Below are 21,926 nucleotides of genomic sequence, written 5' to 3'. Positions count from 1 at the left end.
ATACATAGAAAAAGCACCTAATTTGAAGTCAAAGAGCCTTTCTGTAGAACATAATCTATTATTTTTTTCTACCTAAGAGACTCTTTAACTGTTTCAGCACTACTTTCCTTATCTATAAAACCACATTCTTATCTCACAGAGTAGTTGTATAAAGAATGCCACTCAATAAATGTTTTGAATTAAATATTCTTTATATTTGATACCGACCATCATTAACAAACAAGATGTCGTAAAATCTTAGCTCAGTGGGATTGACTCTTTTGATTCATTCAAATATTATTCATTACATTTATCCTTAGTCTTTTCAAAATATATTCATTCTTTGTTTTTTTTTACATGGGCAGGTACCGGGAATTGAACCCGGGTCCTCTGGCATGGCAGGCAAGCGTTCTTGCCTGCTGAGCCACCGTGGCCTGCCCCAAAATATATTCATTCTTAAGGCATCTTAGGACATGTAATAAATCAAAATACAAACCGTAATAAAAGAATAGACAGGAGCCACACAACAGGCAAAAAGCAGGCTAAATAGATTTGATTTACACTTTTCCCTGAAATGTGGCTTAAGGTTACAGTGATTAGGATTGAAGTTATTCTACTGAAAAAAATCTTTGTTTTTGTAGCTGTAGGAACTCAGCAGGAACACTGTGTTCTGTTCAGTAAATGAAAAATGAAATCTTCCAACACAGATTCTGCCAATGCACGCATAAGTCAGTTAACATGGGTTCTCATATCTGCAACCAAAAGATTAACAATGTTAATCTTTAAGCATTTGTTTAAGGCAATGGCTGAGGATGGGTAAACTGACGAACATCACAACCCATGAGGAATTCAGTGGCCCAAGAACCAGCTCTGAAAATCAACTATTAAAACTCAGGCAATAAAAGTTTCCATTAGAATAAAACAGCAGTTAATATTGTTGTGAGCATTTGATATGTATTAATCTCATTTTACTTTCATTGCAATCCTGAAAACCAGAATCTGTAAAACCTTGGACATAGGAAGAACCACTGAGCTAGACAGAATGTTTGAATAAGATGTGGAGTCAGAATAGAACTACTTATATAGGAAAAAAATTGATGACTTACTATTATGATTACTCTTGTTTAAAAGTGTTGATGACCTTGTAAAGTAGGAATAATTGTGTCTTCTTAGAGTGAGGGATTGGAGTTCTGGAAGAGGACCCAGAGGTCAAGTAGTAGAAAACCAGAGGTCTTACCTTCATTGTCCTAACTCTAGTGTTCTCTCGGCTATAACTTAGGAAACTTCTCCAGTTTCATCTTGTTTTAGAGCACTTTCTAGAGCTGAAACAGTAGTAGACCCAGCCCTGGAGACCAGAAGGGGTCTAAAAATTTTTTCAGTCCAGGATAATTTGGTCCTGCCTATCAAACCACTGACTGGCAGCCTTTTAGGTGCCAAGTTTAAGTGTTTTTTGTTGCTGTTTATTTTTTAAATCTTAACTTCTGCAACATTTTGGATTATTGATCACTCTTCTTGAAACCCCATACTCCTTGCCTTCCATGTCACATGCCTTTCATACTTCTATACTTCTCACCATTGGTTGTTAGACTATAAGCTTAGTCTGGATAATAGCTAACTTTTATCAAACACTTACTATTTGACAGGCATTGTTCCAATCCCTGTACATGTACAAATGTATTTAATCCTCAAAATAACCCTATAAATCAGGAGATATTATTCTACCCTTTTAAAACATAAGGAAAAAAAGAAAGATAAGGGAGGAGGTGCAAAGGTAGTTCAGTGGTAGAATTCTCTTCTGTCGTTCAGGACACCCAGGTTCAATTCCCAGCCCATGAACTTTGCCAAAAAACAAACAAGCAAAACAAATAAAAAAAAAAAAACCCCAAACTCAACAAATGGTGCTGCAATAATGGAATACTCACATGAAAAAGAATGTGACCCCCATAAAGCATACAAAGAAAAAAAAACCATAAGGGAATGGTAGCAAGTTTTATGTTTATGTTACCACAAAATAAATTAAAAAAAAAAAGATAAGGTAATTAAGGCACAGAGAAATTAAATAACTACAAGGTCATAGATTAAGTGAAGTTCCTGAAAAACCTGGACAGTCTGGCCTCAAAATCTGTGCTCTTACTCATATAGTATAATGGTTTCCATTTGTTTTAAAGTATACCTTTTATACTTGTAATTCTGAAATCATTATCTCCAATCCCTAGAATTGTGTATCCAAGTATCTGCTGGAGATTTCCACTTGTATATCCTACAGACATCTAATTAGTGTATAAAACTGAAACTCATCATGTCGTACCCAAAGAACAAACATGAAATTATTCTAGATTCTTCCTCCTTTCTCTCATTCAATCACAAGTTCTGTAGATTTTATTTCCTGTATATCCATTGAATCTGATACTTTCATTCTTTCTACCATTGCCCAATTGAGCCCCTACGATATCTCTAGTTTGAACCATTGCAAGAGCTTTTCAACTTTCCTTTGATCTGGCTTCCTTCTACAACACAGACAATCATCTTTCTAAATTGCAAGACCTATTATCCCTTCCTAGCTTAAAAGCCTTCAACGCCTTATTTTTGACTTTACCATAAGGTCTGTGCTTCTTCCCATGACACATTCTGTGCCTATTTTCCCACCCTCATTTCCTATTACTTTCTGCTTCACAATTTGTATTGTTTCCCTTCTACAAGTCATTGCAAATTCTACTTATTCCTTTGCCTGGCTTACTCTTCTACTATGTTTGCTTTAATTCAAGGTCCATCTCCATTAGTACATTGAGAGCTCCTTTTATTTATTCTTTTATTTGGTATATAAAGGATCAAAAAATTTCAGTTTAATAAATTCTGGAAAAGCAAATGCAAAATGACTTGGGCTTATAAAGCCAGATTTTACAACTTTCTGTGACTAGACAAAGACAAATTATAGAACCATTTTGATTACAAATCCAAAGTAATTCTAATGTTGGTTACAGACTCACTTTTCCATTGCTCTAATAAGATTATAGTTGTTAGATTGTAAGCATCCCTGCTGCTACTCACACTGCTGACAAAAAATATCCCCTTCTTCCAGAAGATTACTTTCACACTCAAGTCACATCACACATACCAGGCACATCTTTCCTTTTGCAAAAACTTAGTAATATGATATCTCTTTTTGGCTTAGATCAACCACCTTCCTCTTATGAATAACCTCCTTTCCCCCAGTGCCTGAATCCCTCTAAGTCTTCACCCCCCACAGGCTGATTCCCAGTTCCAGCAGGTCCCAGTTTCAGCAGGTCGGGTCCTTCTCTAAAAGGAAGGCTGGGTCAGTGTGCCATATCCATCACACATTAAGTCCTCCCTATGCTACTTCGAGCTGGTCACCTGGTTTTCCAGCACCTTTGCACTCAAGAAAGTTGTATTGGAGAGCTCCTTTATTTTTTAACAACTTTACTGAGATATAATTCACATACCATACAATTCACCCCTTTAAAATGTACAAGTCAGTGGTTTTTAGTATATTCACAAAGTTGTGCAACTATTACTACGATTTTAGAACATATTTCCTCGCTGCCTTCCTATCTGTTCACTCGCTATAAAAAAAAGTACTCTACATCCTCATATTCCTCTTATTCAGCTTTATTTTATGTATAGCATTTATCACCACTTGGGTCATAATATTGCCTCTTTCCTTTAGTATTGGAGGGCAGAAACTTTGTTTTTGATGACACTGTGCTGTCATCAGTACCAACAACACTGCTTGGCATACAGCATGCCCTCAAACTCTGAATGTCCAATATAACTTTGATTAGCTTAAAAGGGGGGAGGAAGGGTCAAATTACAGAATTTTAAATAAATACAGGCTAGGTGCTAGATAAAAATCCTTCAAAACATGAGGCTCATTAGGAAGATTTATTAAGGAGCTGTGGTCATTAAAATGTTGAAAACCAAAGGACAAATACTGTATGGTCCCACTGATGTGAACGGACATTCGAGAATAAACTTGAAATATGTCATTGGTAACAGAGTTCAGCAGGAGTTAGAAACAGGGTAAGACAATGGGTAATTGAAGCTGAAGGGATACAGACTGTGCAACAGGACTAGATACAAAAACTCAAAAATGGACAGCACAATAATACCTAATTGTCAAGTAATCATGTTAAAACACTGAATGAAGCTGCATCTGAGCTATAGGTTTTTGTTTTGTTTTGTTTCGTTTTGTTTTGATTTTACTATTATTACTTTTATTTTTTTCTCTATATTAACATTCTATATCTTTTTCGGTTATGTTGCTAGTTCTTCTAAACCAATGCAAATGTACTAAGAAATGATGATCATGCATCTATGTGATGATGTTAAGAATTAATGATTGCATGTGTAGAATGGTATGATCTCTAAATGTTGGGTTAATTTCTTTTTTTCCGTTAATTAAAAAAAAAAAAAAAAGAGAAAGGATAATTGGAGATGAAGGGATACAGACTGTACAACGGGACTGGATATAAAAACTCAGAAATGGACAGCACAATACTACCCAATTGTAATGCAATTATGTTAAAACACTGAATGAAGCTGCATGTGAGGTATAGGTTTTTTGTTTTTGTTTTTTTTGGTTTTTTTTCTTTCTATTATTGTTTTAATTCTTATTCTGTTGTCTTTTTATTTCTTTTTCTAAATCGATGCAAATGTACTAAGAAATGATGAATATGCAACTATGTGATGTTATTAAGAATTACTGATTGTACATGTAGATTGGAATGATTTCTAATTGTTTTGTTAATTCTTTTTTTAATTAATAAAAAAAAAAATGTTGAAAACCTCTCAATTAGATGATTTTAGGTTCCTTAAGTTCAACTGAAATTTAAACTCAACTACTTGAAGAAAAATTTGAATTTTTAGTTCATGCCACACCTTTGCTATTGTGTGTATATTAAAAACTTAGAGCCTTTTCAAGTCTAACATTTCTGTTAGGACCAAGTTATTCCTAGAAGAACTGAATGCTTCAGCTCTGTCCTTTTCTCTAGGTCCCAGCTTTAGGCTAATAGGTGATGGCTTCGATACAGATGAATGAAAAACTTTCTTATGTAAGCCCCCAAAGAAAATGAAACCCTGTACATTCTCAAGTTATCAATTGTTTAATCACATTAAAAAAAATTACACAAGTAATTCATTCATTGTGGAGGAAAAAAATGGTAAAAGGAAATGACAGCCTATGTAACTAGTGATAATCACTGTTAAATTCTTCAGCTCTTATAAAATATTCATAAGCCACAGTTTGCATTATAACTTTGTTATTAGGTATTATCAACCTTAGGTCATAGCGTAATTTTAAGTTCAAGCAAGATAAATGATTTAATGGCCAATAACCAGGTATGGGTGAAGAATAGTGTTTCAGATCAAGAAATGAGAGAGAAGGCCATTTTAGCCAGCACTGCCTATTTCCTATCTGATGATAAATGAAGATAAGTCAATTTTCTGGAAGAATTCTACATCTACAGAGAAGCCTGAACTAGGACATCTCTTCCTGTATGCCAAACAAGGGGTGAGGAGGAGGAGTGTGTTATCACAGTGAACTAGCATTCCTTTTGAATTCTAACTTACACTTCTCTTTTAAATACTTGTGTTGAATTGCTTAATATAAGGTATACTTAGTTCTCAGCAGTACTAAGTTCTGTGCTGGAACCAGCTATACTTTTTCTTTTGAAAACGATATATTTCTCTGCCCTGTCACACCTCCTTATCCTTTCTCCCCAAAGTTGAATATTCTCAAGGTATACCCTGGGCCTCAAAGTAAGATCTCCCTTGTACCAAAAACAGAATGACAAATTTGGCTTTACCCAGCAGAGTTTTATCACTTCATTAAGATACAGAGAGGGTGGGCCACAGTGGCTCAGTGGCAGAGTTCTCCCACACCACGCTCGAGACCCGGGTTCGGTTTCTGGTGCCTGTCCATGCAAAAAAAAAAAAAGAAAGAAAAAGATACAGAGACTTTCAGACCTGGAAGAGAATGTTAAATTTTAAAGATTCTAGTTCAATTCATAAATCATAATTAATGTTAGATCTTTTTTTCTTTGAAGAGGAGACTGTGGCTCAACATGGTTAAATTACTTGACTGGATTTCTGAGACATTTTGTCCAGACTCCAAGTCTACCAATTTCCAAACAAATTCTGTACTGTTTCCTAGAGGTTAGCTATAAAATGAAAGGTATACATAAGAAGTATATCAATGATTAAAAATGACATTGCTGTCTTTTACAAGTGGTTAGGATGCTGTTTTGCCACTTTTTGTGTGACTCTGAATAAGTGAGAAAACATAAGTTTATTTCCTCATCTTCAAACAATAATATATTCAGGTTCTAGCAACAGGGACACAATTAAAGATTTTCTGTCAAATAAACAAAACTAATTTTCATATGATCAGTTTCTGAAAATACTCTATTAATTTTTACAGATGTACATTCAGGGAAAATTACTATTTGCCAACTTTATTTTCAATGGCTATAGCCCATCTGCTAAAGACCTTCAAAAGGAAACTGTGAAAATGAGAAGTGATTATCACATGGGGTATTTTCTACCCAATGACTTTAGAGTCCAGTAGAGTAACTTCATGTATCCTATTTTATCTTACACTTTTATTAGGAAATCCGAGACAAGGGTCGAATTTTAAGTATTGTTTTCATGTATATATTTTCCTTGCCTCAAATCTTTTCTGGAAAGAGGTGGCTTACTTAAAGTTCAGTTCAAGGAAGTCTGCTTACTTTTTTTTTTACTAGCCATCAGTCTACAGGGCCATTTTGGTGTTCCCATGACTGTTTCCAAGAGTGTAGGTGAACACAAATAGGTTCAAATCAATAACTCATTTCTTTATATAGGATAAAGTATGGGCCATTGGATGGTAACTTCCTTCTTGGTGTCTTTTCTATTAGGGAGGTCATATAAATCAATAAATTTAACATGATTAGACTGTATCTAAGGCTGGGAATGGCAAAAATTGAACTTTTAAACTTAAATCGCTGTTTCAACTGAGATAAATTATTATGGGAGGCACTTGTATGACCAAATAAAACACAGACTAAGGAATCAAAGGCTTTCCCAGAAACTGGTTCTCTTTTTTGGTATATTAACAAATTCTGAAAAATACTAATATTGGAAGAAAAATAGAGAGAGAGAGAGAGAGGAAGAGGAAACGACTTAACTCACGTTGCAAACATCAGAATATAAGCGGTACACACACACAAATGTCTAAGTACAGACTTTATTAAAGACTTCTTAAGTTTAAGAGGAACAATGATAATACAGACATATTCAAACCTACTATCCTTTAAAATAGCTGACAAAAATTCAATGTGATAAAATACAGAAAGTGAGTAAAGGATTGTGTTAAGAAAGGTTATAATCTCAAACCTTCAGATAGAGCAGAAAAGGTACAATTCTAATATACAAAATACAAATGATCAAAAAATAAAAATATCTCTGAAAGAATATTCTCAAATGATATTTTAAAAATAAAGCTTAGCATTCCACTAAGTATCTGAAGTGATGTCAGACTTTAAAAACTTATGTAAACAAGCTTTAACTCTGTGGAATATTACATAAAATCCTATATTCAGTGTTTATAATTAAGTGTTAAAAGAGTATAAAGGCCACAAAAAGAGTTATACTGAGAATAGTCATTGTACATAAGCATAATATAGGTTCCTCACGTAAGGATTCATCACGAAATACAGTTGCCAATGCTCACTTACTCAGGGAATACAAAATGTAGTAAGAAATGTAATGAAGCCATACTTTGCATTCTGAGTAGCGAATAAAGAAACTGAATAAAAGGCTTACCTATTTAATTCCATACTGTTCATCACAGAAAAATGAATGGGAAGGATTGAGGCATAAATTAAGTGTAAATTTATAAGTCAATATAAATCACTGGCTTTAAAAGGGATGAAAATCCAAAGATCATTAGACCCAAACTACACTATTTTATTAAAAGAAATGTTATATACACATAGTAACATGTACAGTGTTTTGATGTATACAAACAGGAAAATACTGTGTAAGAAGATAAAAACTGAGAGAGAAGGGTAGACATAGTAAGATTTCAAAGGCAAAATAATAGAATCTGTGGGCTAAAGCATCTATACTAAGACTATAGTTTAGAACTAATCCCAGTGCTGAGTTCTTCAAGTGAGCTCAGTAGATCACAGCTCTATCTGAAAAGAAAACTGTGTGTCAAGACTTGGAAAAACAGCACAATTTCAGGCTCTTTTCACAGGTGAAGACTTTAGTCTGCAGTTCTTTCAAACATGTCCTAAACTGATTAAAGAAGCCAGCATTACCAAAAGCATACATTTTCATTGTTCAACTATAATGTTTGGATTTGGGGTAATTTCACGCCTTTGCAAAAATTCTGTCTATGTAGCTATGGCCACGTTTCATTAAGAAATGTATGATGTGAGGTTATATGACGAATCAAGTAAGTTAAAAAAAAAACTTTTTTAAATCCAGCACAGGGCACACGGGTGGTTCAGTGGTAGAATGCGTGCCTTACATGTGGGAGACCCAGGTTCGATTCCCTGAACATACACTGCCCCCCACCAAAAAAAAAATCCAGCACAGGATGGAATGAAAATAAAGAAATTTACCAAAATTCTTATTATGTAAAATTCTGATATAAAATCTGAGGTATTAACTTATTTCCACCATCATCCCAACTTGTTTTCATCAATCATAATACATCCTGAAATGTAGCCTACAGTGAGTATAATAAAGGATGTTGTATACAAATGATGCTGAGGTTCTTCCCATATCTGAACCTCTATTAGTAAGCTCAATACAACATGCCAGATACAATTAAAGAATAAAGGAAAAAGGCATTAGTCTCTAGAAACAAAGGTTTAAAATCATCCAACACTGGAGCCAAAAGGGAAAGATCAAACACCCTTCAGAAATTGTGAAATTATGCAGCTAAGTGAGACATATAATAATGTTGAGAAGAAAGTCTTTGAGTAAAATAAAAATAGAAACCATTAATTTTGGAGAAAAATTTTTGGTGGCCAAGTTGCTAAGCTAAAAATAGAGATCTGATCATAAAAGCCATAAGAACAATTCTCTTTACTGATAATTAATAATAATTTATATAGAATTTCTGTTATGAGAAATTACTACGTCAAAATCTAGGGAGACATTATCTCATTACCACTGCCATCTCTCTAATTTTAGGATTATCCACTCAATTCTTACTAAAATGTAGACATACATACAAAAAAATCTGAGTCTTGGTAAATGCAGGATGTTTGATAAGCCTTAGGATATCTTCGATCTTCACACTCTTGAAGTTCCAGGAATGATGCGTGAGTTTAGGTTGGTTCTAGGATAGGCCCAGGGGCCTGGTTTGATCTGGGATCCCTGGGACCATACCTAGAACAAACCCAAACAAAACCAAACTCCATGGGAGTGCTTTCAGCTCAGGTAGACTTCTAGGCTTTTCACTCATATGGACCTTGAGAGTTGTATAAGGCCCATACGTCAACCTTTAAGGGACGGGAGCAACATTTCTGGAGCCTTCTGTCCGTTGTCAGGTGCAAACACTGTGCCCGAGTAAGCATTATTTAAAGTTGTAGTATGTACAGAAGGTACAGGTTGGTGAGATAAAAGTGCAGAAAATACTTCTATTTAGAAATGGGGTTAATTTCTTTAGAATTTACTTGATAAGGGGGAAAGGATACATAATTTTTTTGCTCTTACAAAAAAACTTGTGAAAGACATGTTTTAGTTTCAGAAATATGTTCAATAGTAAAATAAACTCGTCTGTAAATAGCCAAACTTTAGGAAATGCTACAAAAGTGAAAAACACAAAATCTGAAAACAAACAAAAAAAACTATCCCTTACTTTAAGAAACTTAAGATATAAATATGAGAGGAAATATATATTTCTACAATCATATTCCATAGAATATACAATTTTCAAAGAAAATGCAGTCACAAGTCTACACAATTTAAATACTGTCCTACTGTAATAGTATGTTTGATACATATCAAGTGAAATTCAGCAAATAGGGATGAAATACACTAATTTCATTGCTGAGAGGATAAAATATATTAAAATAGCATTTAAAAATATCATACGCACTTTACTACCTTTTAGTATACTCATAAAATCAACTCTTGTATATTCATGTTAAAACTTTTGCAAATATGAATCCTGGAATCAAGTCATCCTTTTTTTGGTTAATAGTAATTACACTGAGTAGAATCACTTTTCTCTCACAAATATACTCAAAGACAATTTTTCTCCTTGTATCACCAACCTAGGTTTGGCATTTTGACTATTTCTTATGTAATAGCAGTCTCAATTCAAGAAACTAGTTTGAATCATCTGTTTTTATGATTATCATATCATAGTCTAAATCCATTAGCATGGATAACTATGAGGCATGGCCATAAAATGAAGAGACTGATTTTCAAATTACTGTGTATGATGGAAAGATGTATCAGCAGTTACTAAAACACTAGACAGATCTTAATTTTACTTGCAACTATTATACCATGCACATTTCATAAACGTTTATTTTTCATGCTTGATTATTTAACATATTAAATGATAATTAAAACGTGCCAAAATATAGAATGACAGTGGGAATTTAGTCATTCAAATATCTGCTAATGTCTAATACTGATGTTTGGTAAGCTTTTTACATAATTTCCTTTAATCAAATTAAAAGAAATATAATGTTTAAAAAATGTGTACAGTCAAAGAATAAATGTGGTATAGTTATTTTGAGCTAAAAACCTTATTAATCCTCAGGTCCTCGCATTATCAATAATAATGTTTTCTTATTTTTCAGGGCTCAACCTACTTCACGTTTTGGAAATGAAGATGCATTTCTCTTAACAAATTAAGTTGCTAAAGAAATTTTAAGTAGCTAAATTTTATGAAAGTAAAAGTAGCTAAATCAATTGAATAGAATTTACTGTAGAAAATGCTAACACCAGTGGTTTAAATAGAGTAGGAAATTAGAGTATAGCGCTAACTATATAGAAGGTAAAGTATGGAAACAAAGTGGTTCCTTTGTACAAAACAACTTTTCTGTTTCAAGTGTAGATAGGTACCTAATCCACTAATTTCACTTATTTTAAAGATAGCAGTGAAACAGGTAGTAATAAGCCATAAAATTCATGTACTTAAATATAATCAAGTTCTTCAGGTCATTACTCTAGGTCAATTCATTCTTAATTTATAAACCTAGGTAGTTTAATCATCTGGTCTTCAAAACTAAAGCAGACTAGAAGCAGTATCATGAAGGTAGAGAAAAGATACTGCTACAGGCACATTAAAGCAAGCAGTAACATAAATGGAGGAATCAGTACAGCCATTAGAAAACAAAGACATGAAAACCAAAAAAGCAAAGCAGAATGATTCAGTACAGGGAAAATAGTTCTCTGTGTCAAATTAATCTATCAGAGCATAGTAACTAATGTAAATAATGATAATTTCTACATAAAAAAGATCAACTGTATTTCATATATTATTTAAGAAAACAGCAGTGCATATAAGATTTCCTACAGAAATTATTCCAAAAAAATTTGATGCTTTAGTTTAAGCTCCATAGGAAATTGGGATAGCTAAAATGATTCATTCCCCAAATATTCTATGAGCCAGGTCATACTAAATGAGCCATGCATGTTTAATCTCAAATCAACAGTTCTAGGATATAAATCTTAGTGAACAGAGATGAAGTCACATTTATAGTACTGTAAGTTAAGACTGTGTACTGTATTAAGAATAAAAAGATCAAAATACTTAACATTTTCCTGAAATATATACATTCATAAAAAGATGATAACTTTTAAAAACTGATTTCATTAATGGAGGGTCCTAAAAACACGAATATATACAAATTGAGTTGACACTTCAAATATAAGGTGATCACATATTCAACCAGGCATTTTAGCAAGTTCTTAGAAAAGAACTAAGAGGCAAACGAGAATATGTTAAAGCAGCCAAACAGGTGTTACAAAGTCCATGTACTTTACTGACAGAAAAGGCCCTTTAGCCCTCTCTCAGTCTACTTACTCTTATTTTAGACACAATTCTAGCAAACTTGGCAATCTGGTTTCTCAGTCCACAGCAGATTAGAAGCAGCAAATTAGAGGCCTATTGCAGGAGTCGGGCACACAAGACAGCAGCAAAAAGTGACAGCTGATTATAAAGGAAGATAGAGAAACTGTGAAAAACAGACATAACTCAAGCATAGCAAGATGGGGTCATGAAGTAAAGGGGCATATGACATTATAAACTTCAGTAGCTCCGTAGGATGAATTTCTGTTTATCACATCATGACAAGAACTGATGTTCGTAATGATGACAAAGAGATGATTAAATTATATTCAATATACTTCAGAGAAAGTAGAGAAATAGAAAATACATTTTAGATTAAATGGATTTACTACAGTTACCTGAAAAATTAACTTAGACAAGTTAACCACTTTGTCAATGACTGATAAATGAATTGTTACTGAACTTTTGGCTTTTTCCCCATATTTTCTTTCTAAAATATTTGCAGCTTCATTTTTTCTAATAAGTATGAACTGCATAGATATGTTTCTAAAAAATAGAAATGGGGAAAAATTTACTTAGACAAGTTAACCACTTTGTCAATGACTGATAAATGAATTGTTACTGAACTTTTGGCTTTTTCCCCATATTTTCTTTCTAAAATATTTGCAGCTTCATTTTTTCTAATAAGTATGAACTGCATAGATATGTTTCTAAAAAATAGAAATGGGAAGAATAAATTAATCTTTATGTTTCGTCTGGTTGTCATTCATGGCATGTTATCTACTTCAGTTCAATGATTTACCTAAGCTATATCATTGTCATGTGATAGTTCTTGTTTTCTTTTTTTTAAGCTAGGGTATAGAAACAATGTACTACGAGTAAACCAAATCAAATGAACTTTTTCACATGATTTATAATAATTTGTCAAAATATTTCATATTTTATATGACTAGTGGTATGTAAGTAAAGAGCCAGTCCACCAGAGTAAACTCACCTCTAGGATCCCTTCTGATTAACACTCCAATGACCTATAGTTTTATGAAACGTATCAGAATTCAATTCTTCTTATCCTTTAACATCAAAACATTCACAATTTTTATGTGCATCAGTATTAATGTTTTTTAAGAAAATTAAGCTAACATTTTAAATCTACTTTTGAACATATTTATAACCAGATTTTATTTTTCAGCCTCAAGGTTTTCAACTACTTAGAAGTAAAAAAAAAATCACAAACACCCTATTTAATAATTCAGAGAATACGGGATTTGCTGGATTAACTCCCCCCCCAAACACACAAAACGTTATTAGGTCAGCTGTTCTCATGTCTTTTAAGTGAAGGCTCTAAGATTTAAACTCAGGCTTCTTCCTTCTATATTAAAATTTTAAATCCATATACTTAAATTTCCTTAGTAATTTGATATTTAAAAAAAAATCAAACTTTAAGTCAATGGCTCAGTTCCTAATGAACTACACATATGGATGCTGTAAGTACAAGTAGTTTCAATGAAGCTGTAACTTACAAAGTACAATAATACAGACAACCTGTGAAAACGAATTAGAAGATTACAATCAAAGACTAGTGCTAAGCATAGGATCACAGTCAAAGACCAACCAGAGTCTGGCCCTACATATGCCAGATATGCGATGTTTTACTGGAACTAGAAAAAAGGTTTTAAGGCATGTTTACTGGCACCAGATCATTCATTACCATGATTTTCCTAACTGTGGACAAAGAGTGCTCTAAATAGCCTCTTATATGCATTCTTAGGTTATGTACTAGGTTTGTCCTGGTAAAACAACCTATGGAAATGCTCATGAAATAACCTGTCAACAGAATATTGTAAAATTTAAAAGAATTATAAAATTTCTCCATAAATCTTCAACCCCATCCCACCCCTGCCCAGGAGAGCTTTTCTGGATATAAGATGGTAGCAATTAAAATTAATCAAAAGCCTAATAACAGAAAATAAAATATTCTTAGAAAAGAATACTTTTATTATATTGGCTTACTACTCACTACTTATATTACATTAGCCTAACTTTTTATGTTTTCTGAGGTATTCAGGGTAAGAACAACAAAATCCTAAATAAAGATTAGACAGAGATTCTTGGATTTTCCTATGCATAAACATCCCCTAGGATTCTTTCCACAAGTACTGACTAAGAATCACTGGAGGATGGCCTAGAATTTGCATTTTAAAAATAAGCCCCTCAGGTTATTCTGATGCAGATGCCCCACTCAAGTGAGAAACACTGATTTAGGCTATTATAAGAGGAAACTTGTCAAGGAATAATTTCAGGGAAGATCATCTTTCCTCATAGAGATATTCTGAAAGATCCTTATATCATGATTTCAACAAGCAGAGTTTTCATGTTACTATGATAGTGAATAGAACAGATCAGACTGGAAGACTTGGAATTCCTAATTAATATTTCTTAGTCTTTCAAAATTAAGAAATATCAAATTAGGGCACTGAATAAAACTGACACGATATTATGAATTTTCTCCAAACCCCATTAAATCTGGTGTAATAAAAGATAATGAAAAGAACTAAAAAGTACTAAATTCTTAATTCTTCTGGTTTAAGGCACTAGGTTATGAGAAAGATTACAACGTTTTCCCATAAATGCTTCTCCTAAATCCAAGGAAAAAAGGAGTTGTTAAACTAAATGTGTAATTTAAATAAGATAGTAAAGTCTACAGTATTAGAATTTAGGAATATAACTGTCACAACACAAGAAGATTTTTTTTCTCTTGAAATTTTGCTATTTCTAAGTGGTAAGAGAGGACTACCCTAACATATTGCTCCTAATAGCTTAATGATGGCTATCCCAGAATTTGTACTTATAATACAAAGGATGCCTCCTATTTACACAAAGGAGAACTAAATTTTTACTCAGACTAAAAGATAAATTTCCTTAGATTATTGGGGGGAAATTCCCTTTGTTCTTGCTAAATGGTAAATTTACTTATTAAAAGTGCTAAATTATGGGACTTTTAATTGTGTTTTGAAGAAGTTTATAGACAATTTAGAATCATCAAGTAATTCCCTTTCTAGACACCAATATAAATTGAGTTATTTCTACATTTTCCCGAAATAGTGTATAATAACTATTAGTACATAGAAGCTATAGGTTTAAAAACAGTGTACTCCTGAAAATATAACTCTCTGAAAATACGATCACAACACAAAAACAAGTTAAGATTGGACAGTATGGAAAGCAATCTTTTTTAAGAAGTAATTTGCAAATTAAGTACTAAGGAGAGAAGGATCTTTCCACAAGCCTGACAGATTTCCTGAATCTGGTCAAGGTGGATAGGGTATGGCTTCAGATTAGAAATCAACAGCACTGTCATCTCCTAGAGATAATGGTAATTCTCCTAGAATAAACCAGATTCTCTCTAGGCAAACTGAGAAAATGAACTTCCTATTAGTTGGGGATAGGGGCTTCACCCATGGGGATTACACTTAGATACCATTTCTTAGGGACAAGAACAGAAGAAGTGAGAAACTAAAAAAAAATTCCAAGAGTAATTCCTAAAATGGTAGTATTTCTTTTAAAGATCATTAAGACATCTTAAAATTAACTACTGAAAACACATAAAAATTAACTACTGGAAACATAAAAGAAGCAAGTCATACTCCAAGTACTTTTGAAAGTATTTTTTTTTTAAATGAAAGTACTTTTTAGTTCCAAACCCCAGCACACATCAATTGTATGAATTGAATTTTTTTTATTCAGAACCTGTATCTTTTTTTAATGACTGGTATAAAACAAAAAGAACATACAAACAATTTGTTATTAATATATAATAGCTGCAGTTATTAACTGCTAGAATACAGTAAAAAGCAGTCATAGTACTTGCTAATGTTCTTGCAACAGAATTATCCCAGTCACCTTATGCTAGCAAACTTAGGCAAGAAATGATAAATTCATTTCCTGTAAAAAGTATTTAACGAATTTCCAAGATTGAGCATTTGTGCCACAAATAAAACAACAGATTCTTCAAGAGAGCCCTTACCTTTTTTCCCTTATTTTCCTAAAAGATCTGCCATTTATAGGAAACTACTATTTTCAGATCAGTTGTTAAAACCAAGATTTTTCCTATAAATTCGTATCTAAGCTATATATGTAAACTTACACTCATTTTCCCTTTCCAGTGGAGTATCTAATCTTGAAGCTAAAACATTTTCATAAATGGAAGAATTTAAAATATTTGAATCTTGGTTCCTATTTTTCTTCTACTCCATTTTTATTTTCTTGTATTATTTGTTCTTTTTCCTCCTCTTCATCACCAAAAGTCTGTTCCTGCATGGTGGTAAAGGAGAGAGATCTAGCAGCCACTTCTGCAGCGAGGCCGGCAGTGAAGGTAAAATCTGGTGACAGCTGTAGCTGTGCCAGCCTTTGCTTAATGTAGGGCTGTAATGAGTCTCTGGGGGTAGGCTGGGCAGTGGCCAGGCCACCTAGATCTGCCTGCTGAGATTCATCTTCACTTTCACATTGGTAACACACTCTTTCTTCATCTCCTTGGATGATGACTTCATTTGCAGATTTGTCTTTATTTTTACCGGCTAGAGGGGTTTCACATGAATACTCAGTGCTATTTATTTCACTGTCAGTTGTGGAGAGTTTACTATTTTCCTCTTCAGTATCATTTTTACCAAATTTCCCCATATCTGAATTCATAGATGGTTCTGAATTATTTATGGGTTCCACTGGGTCTACAGGAGACAAGGATTTCAACACAGCTTCAAAGGAAAAAAAAAAAAGAAAAATAATAACTAAGGACCCAGAATGATTTAAGCTTCTAATTTTAAATAGTTAGTATTTTCTTAAAACAAAACAAAACAAAGCAAATAAATGCTAAATAAATCTTTCTTGTAAAATCAATGTAAATTTCTAAAACTCAGGAATTTCACAAAAGATAAAATGCCTAAGAAATGAAATGAGATAGGAATTTAATAAGGATCTCTAAAATCCTCACATGTGTATCTTATTCAAAATATTAAAGCAAAGGTTTTAAAAATGTGGTCAACCAACAGCATTAGCATCATCTGGGAATTTGTTAGAAATGCAAAATTTCAGGCCCTGCCCCAGACCTACTCAACTGAAAGCCCTGGGAGGTAAGGTAGGGGTTGAGGGATCAGCCTTCAGGTACACACTAAATTTGAAAGCCACTTCATTAAAGAATAAGCAGCATGGTTTCCACTGATAGTGCATCAGAAAAAAGGCCTAAAATAATGCAAATAATATTTATATTGTCAATACATATATATTTACAAATTAAACAGCATGGAAAAATGCAATATACAATTTTCAACTTACTTGCCAACCACCTATTAAGACCCTGATGAAAGTAAAGTCATAACTTCTACATAGTTGGTACGCCACAGTAAAATACAAATGGAATAAAATCTGCATTCAAGATTGACTACTGTACAAAGCATAATACATAAATACAACAGTACATATCCATACGGCAGAAGTTGTCCTTGCAAGGAAAATGAAGTTTTATTTAGCCCCTCCTGATGTTAGTAGGCAGTGGGTTGCTTGCTAGGCAGTCTCTCCTCCCAGTATGAGGGGTTAATACAAAATAATATATTAGGAAGCATGACGGAAGGAAAAAAAAAAGCACTTCTTGAAGATCTGGCGTTTATTTAAAAAAATATTTTTGTAAAATGTGTCCATTTCCAAGAAACAGATCCCTAAGCTGCAGTAACTCCACTAGAGAAGCAGCAACAACAGAAAAATATGGCAACAGCAGGTTCCAGTGTAGAATTTCCCTTTCTAATTCCATTCGGACTTTACCCCTGTAGGCAGAGATGAAAACAACTCTGGAAGATGTACTAAAACTTTTCATGGGAAAAGCATGGTATTAGCCACTAGTTACTTATTTTCACAAACTAAACAAATCAGCATTATTTACCCTTTTAAATGTAAACTAAATCAAAAGCATATACCTGAAAAAAAAAGACATACTGTTCTCATTATTATATCTTTGCCTATAATGTCAATAGGAAATTTTTAAGTTACATGAATAAATATTAAATAAAGACAGAAACAATGCTATTTTCAGTCTTCATGTACATTTTTAGTCTATAAATCTGCTAGTCCTTGAAGAATGCAACATATATTAGAAGTTAATTGATATGCATGATTGTTGCTAATTAAATGGAAGGATATAACTTTTATGATGAGAGGATCAATTGACGAGTGTGTTAACACTGTGCCACAAAGTAAACCTTCAGAGGGTAGGGATTTTTGTCTCTTGATCTAGTGCTAATGATACAAGAGTAAATGATACCTAGCCTATACTAGGCACTCAGGAACTACATGTTCAATGAAAAATTTGATGTGGGGGAGTCATAAAGTTTAAGGAAACTATAATTAGTTGCACAGAAAAAAATATTAGAAAACAGTAGTGCCAAAAGCATAATACCTGTAATCTCTGATTTATGTACGTGCTGCAGTAACTCTATCTTCACTGCTGCTTCTGGGAAGTTCGTAATCATTTCCCTTCTCTGATATATGCTTTGCTACTCAAGACTTAATTTTCATGTCACTACAGTACCCATCTGGTGAGAGGGTCTGTGAGGTAAGGCAAGTAGCAGGGCTGGAGCAATCAGAGAATTAATGGAGAAGGAGAGAGGACAGCTTGGTGGAGAAGACAGAATTCTCAGTAAAGGGAACAGCATGAATTTTTTTTTTTCATGAATAAAAACAGCAAGTCTAATTAGAGAAATATAACTAGAAGAAGGTATCTACATTAGAAACAGTGGGAAATATAGTTAGATATGATAGACTCATAAAATGGAAAGGCTTAAAACCAGGAAGAGAGTTTTGATTTAATACACCAAGAAAGGGGGAACTACTATAGGTTCTTAAGATAGAAAGTACAGTTATCCATGTGATATTGAGAAAGATCTGGAAGGAGTTTCCAAAATAATTCAGAAGGGTACTGAAAATGGCATAAGCTAATGAGGTCCTGAACTAGAAGGGGGCCAAAGGAAGAAAAAGGAAGATACAAAATGAAGATCTGGACAACTGAGAATGGTAAGGATCCTATGAAGAAAAGAGAAACCTGAAGAACATTTTAGAAGTATAAGTAAGCTATATACTTTCAGGGAAAAAGAGGAAAGGAAGGCAGTGATTCTGAAGCCCCACATACTCTAAAATGGAAGAGAAGTCTCATTCCACTTTCTTAGAAATCCACAGGAATTAATTTCTCTCAGCTAAGGTTGATATAGTCAAATATCAAGCTTCCCTGCCAGCCCTTCCTCCCTCCTCCAGTGAAGTGTGACCCAAGAAAAACGGGTGAGAAAAATGAAGAAGGACCCTAAGGCTAATCTTTGGGAGTAGAGAGACAGTGTATATAGAAGCACCTCCCCTGTCCCCATCTACTGAGGTTTCAAATCACTTAAGTAAAATGATATAGCTAACTAGCCTTGGTCTCAACTCATTTTTTTCCAATAAGGAACATAAGGCTATTAATTTCATGTTTCATTGAAGTATTTATTATTTTATTTATTAATTTTTTCACATGGGTAGGCACCAGGAATGTAACCCAGGTCTCCGGCATGGCAGGCAAGAATTCTACCACTGAGCTACCACTGCCTGTACTATTATATCTTAATATAAGGAGAGCAGAGTTCAGAACCTCAAATTCACTATACCTGAAAAAGATATTTTATTTAAAATACTCCACAAATTATTTAAAAGCACACTGTCTGCTCCAAAACAAATTTGGTAAAAAATGAAATAGCTGATAAGAAAATGTATTTTCGTATTTCTAATCTGATTACATACCTACTCGTTTAATGATCATACTAATTTTGTGTCTAGAAGACAAGTACCATCCCTACTGGTAGACCCCATACTTAAAGCCATAAGAATTCTAAAGCTAAAATAACATTCATGACTCAAAAAAGGCACACTCCAAATTGAAATAACTCTGAACTCAGTACTAACCATGATCACTAAATAGAAGTTGCTTCCACTTCTGTCTTTCTGCCTCTGATGCTTTAAATCCCAGAACAGATTTTAATTCCTGGAGTACCCTCTTGGATTCTTCCTGTTCCCGTTTCTGTCTCTCTTTGTCTTCTTGAGACAAGTAATAAAAATCATCCTTTCTGAAATCACTGTCAAGATCAATATCATCTACATAAGCTTCTAATTCCTGAAAATGAATAAAAGAAAAAGCACTTCACTTCATGTAGAGCATTTTATAGAATCATTCATTTACTAGCACCTAACCATCTCTGAGATGTAAAAAAAATGAGAACTTGCTTTTGGCACAGGTCATTAAAGCACAGTCGGGCAAAAAAAGCAAACATAAAAACCTATAGATAAATCTAAATCTCAAAAAAATATATATACCAGTTGATGCCGAAAAAGAGTTGTAGATAAGAAAGTTTAACAATTTCAATTTTTACTTACCTACTATGATACCATACTATAGACCCTAGTCAAGTTTACAGTAATTAACTATATCAAAACCAATCAAAATTAAAAGGTATTTTATAACTTTGGCTCAGTTATTTTACCTTTCTTTGGATAGACATTTTGATTTCCCAGGACGTCTGAACCCTCTACTTAGGTTTGAAGATCATATCATCTTCTGGTTTTCCATATTTCTAAGACAGATGGCAGAATAGCTGCTTACCCAGCCTCTCCAGCAGTAAGGCCACAGCATATGACTTGGAATCCTCTAATCAGATGTACCTGCATTATCCCAGATTCTGAAGCTTGTGATTAAAAAAAAAAAAGTACCTAGACAAACCAATTGTGGCAAGTATGGTGGCAAATCAGGTTTCTAGAGGTAAATCTTGTAAGAATAGTTCTGACTACTCAAGACTGATGGAAGGCAATATCTGTAACCAGTGACTTAATAGTTGTATCTCCACTGGAACAGTTCTTTGAGTGATTTTGGTTGTTTACCTCCATCTGGTTCGAGCCTGGCTCTCTAGCCCTCTGAAATGTTCTGTAAGCTATCTGATATTTTGTAGTAAATTTCTTGTCCGTTTAACCAACTAAAAAGAATTTGCAATTAAGAACCCTAAATAGATACGACCAGGAAATTTTCCTTATGATGAAAAAAAGAAATCTTTATCAATATCCAATGCAATCATTTAAAAAAATTGATTTTTTTAAATTGAGGAATAACATACTGTGATGGCTAAATTCCTGTGACAACTTGGCTAAGCTATGGTGTCCAGTTGTTTGGTCAAGGAAGCACTGGTCTGATTGTTAGTGTAAGTATATTTCATGGATTCAAATCATTAGTCAGGTGATTGCATCCAGCAATGAGAGAAGTCTCATCCAATCAGCTAAAGCCCTTAAAGAGAACCCATGATTTCACAGTCAGAAAGAATTTTAATTTCTATTTCAGCCAGCTAACTTCTGGGGAATTCATAAATCCTTCACTGGAGTTCCCAGGTTGTGAACTACCCTACAGAATTCGGACAGGCCAATCCCCATGATCACACGAGACAATTCCTATAATAAATCTCCTAATATTTACATACATATATGCTTATAAATATCCTGATGGTTCTATTTCCCTGAAGAACCCTGACTAAAATACAAACGTAAGTAAAGTACACAAATCTTAAATGTACAGGATTTTTATATTTGTATATACCCTGGTAACCACCACGTAGACCAAGATATAAAACATTTCCAGTATTTCAGGAGACAACTTTGTCAATGCACTAATTATTATCTTATGTGTTTAATCACTTTTAAGGGCCTCTATAAATGGATAAGTAGATATAAATAACAAGATAATCTGCTGGTAGATGCAAATGGTTCAAATTCAAGGTGCTAAAAACTAATGATGCAATATAGTAAATTCAATACATTATGTTGTAACTTTAAAGCCCATCAGAAACAAATTTGACAACTT

The 21,926-nt window shown here is 33.5% G+C and overlaps 1 protein-coding gene across 6 annotated transcripts in view; it reads right to left on the bottom strand.

Annotated features, from left to right (window-relative positions):
• Positions 1-465: 465 nt before the first annotated feature.
• Positions 466-21,926, bottom strand: part of VEZT (vezatin, adherens junctions transmembrane protein) — a 102,951-nt gene continuing 81,490 nt past the window's right edge. For 2 of the 6 annotated variants that reach the window (XM_077111637.1, XM_077111638.1), the window contains exons 11-12: positions 19,991-20,198; positions 6,436-16,770 (exon numbers count right to left, since the gene is read on the bottom strand). In XM_077111637.1, the coding sequence (XP_076967752.1) occupies positions 16,253-16,770; positions 19,991-20,198 (726 nt within the window). In that variant the 3' untranslated portion in view covers positions 6,436-16,252. Of the gene's footprint in view, positions 732-6,432; positions 16,771-16,953; positions 17,833-19,990; positions 20,199-21,926 lie in introns of those variants that run through there. The other 4 variants (XM_077111639.1, XM_077111642.1, XM_077111641.1 and 1 more) reach the window with 3 other exon arrangements.

Source organism: Tamandua tetradactyla, chromosome 7 (assembly GCF_023851605.1).
Source record: "Tamandua tetradactyla isolate mTamTet1 chromosome 7, mTamTet1.pri, whole genome shotgun sequence".
In the NCBI taxonomy this organism is placed as follows: Eukaryota; Metazoa; Chordata; class Mammalia; order Pilosa; family Myrmecophagidae; genus Tamandua; species Tamandua tetradactyla.
This window is presented reverse-complemented; position numbering and strand designations above follow the sequence as displayed.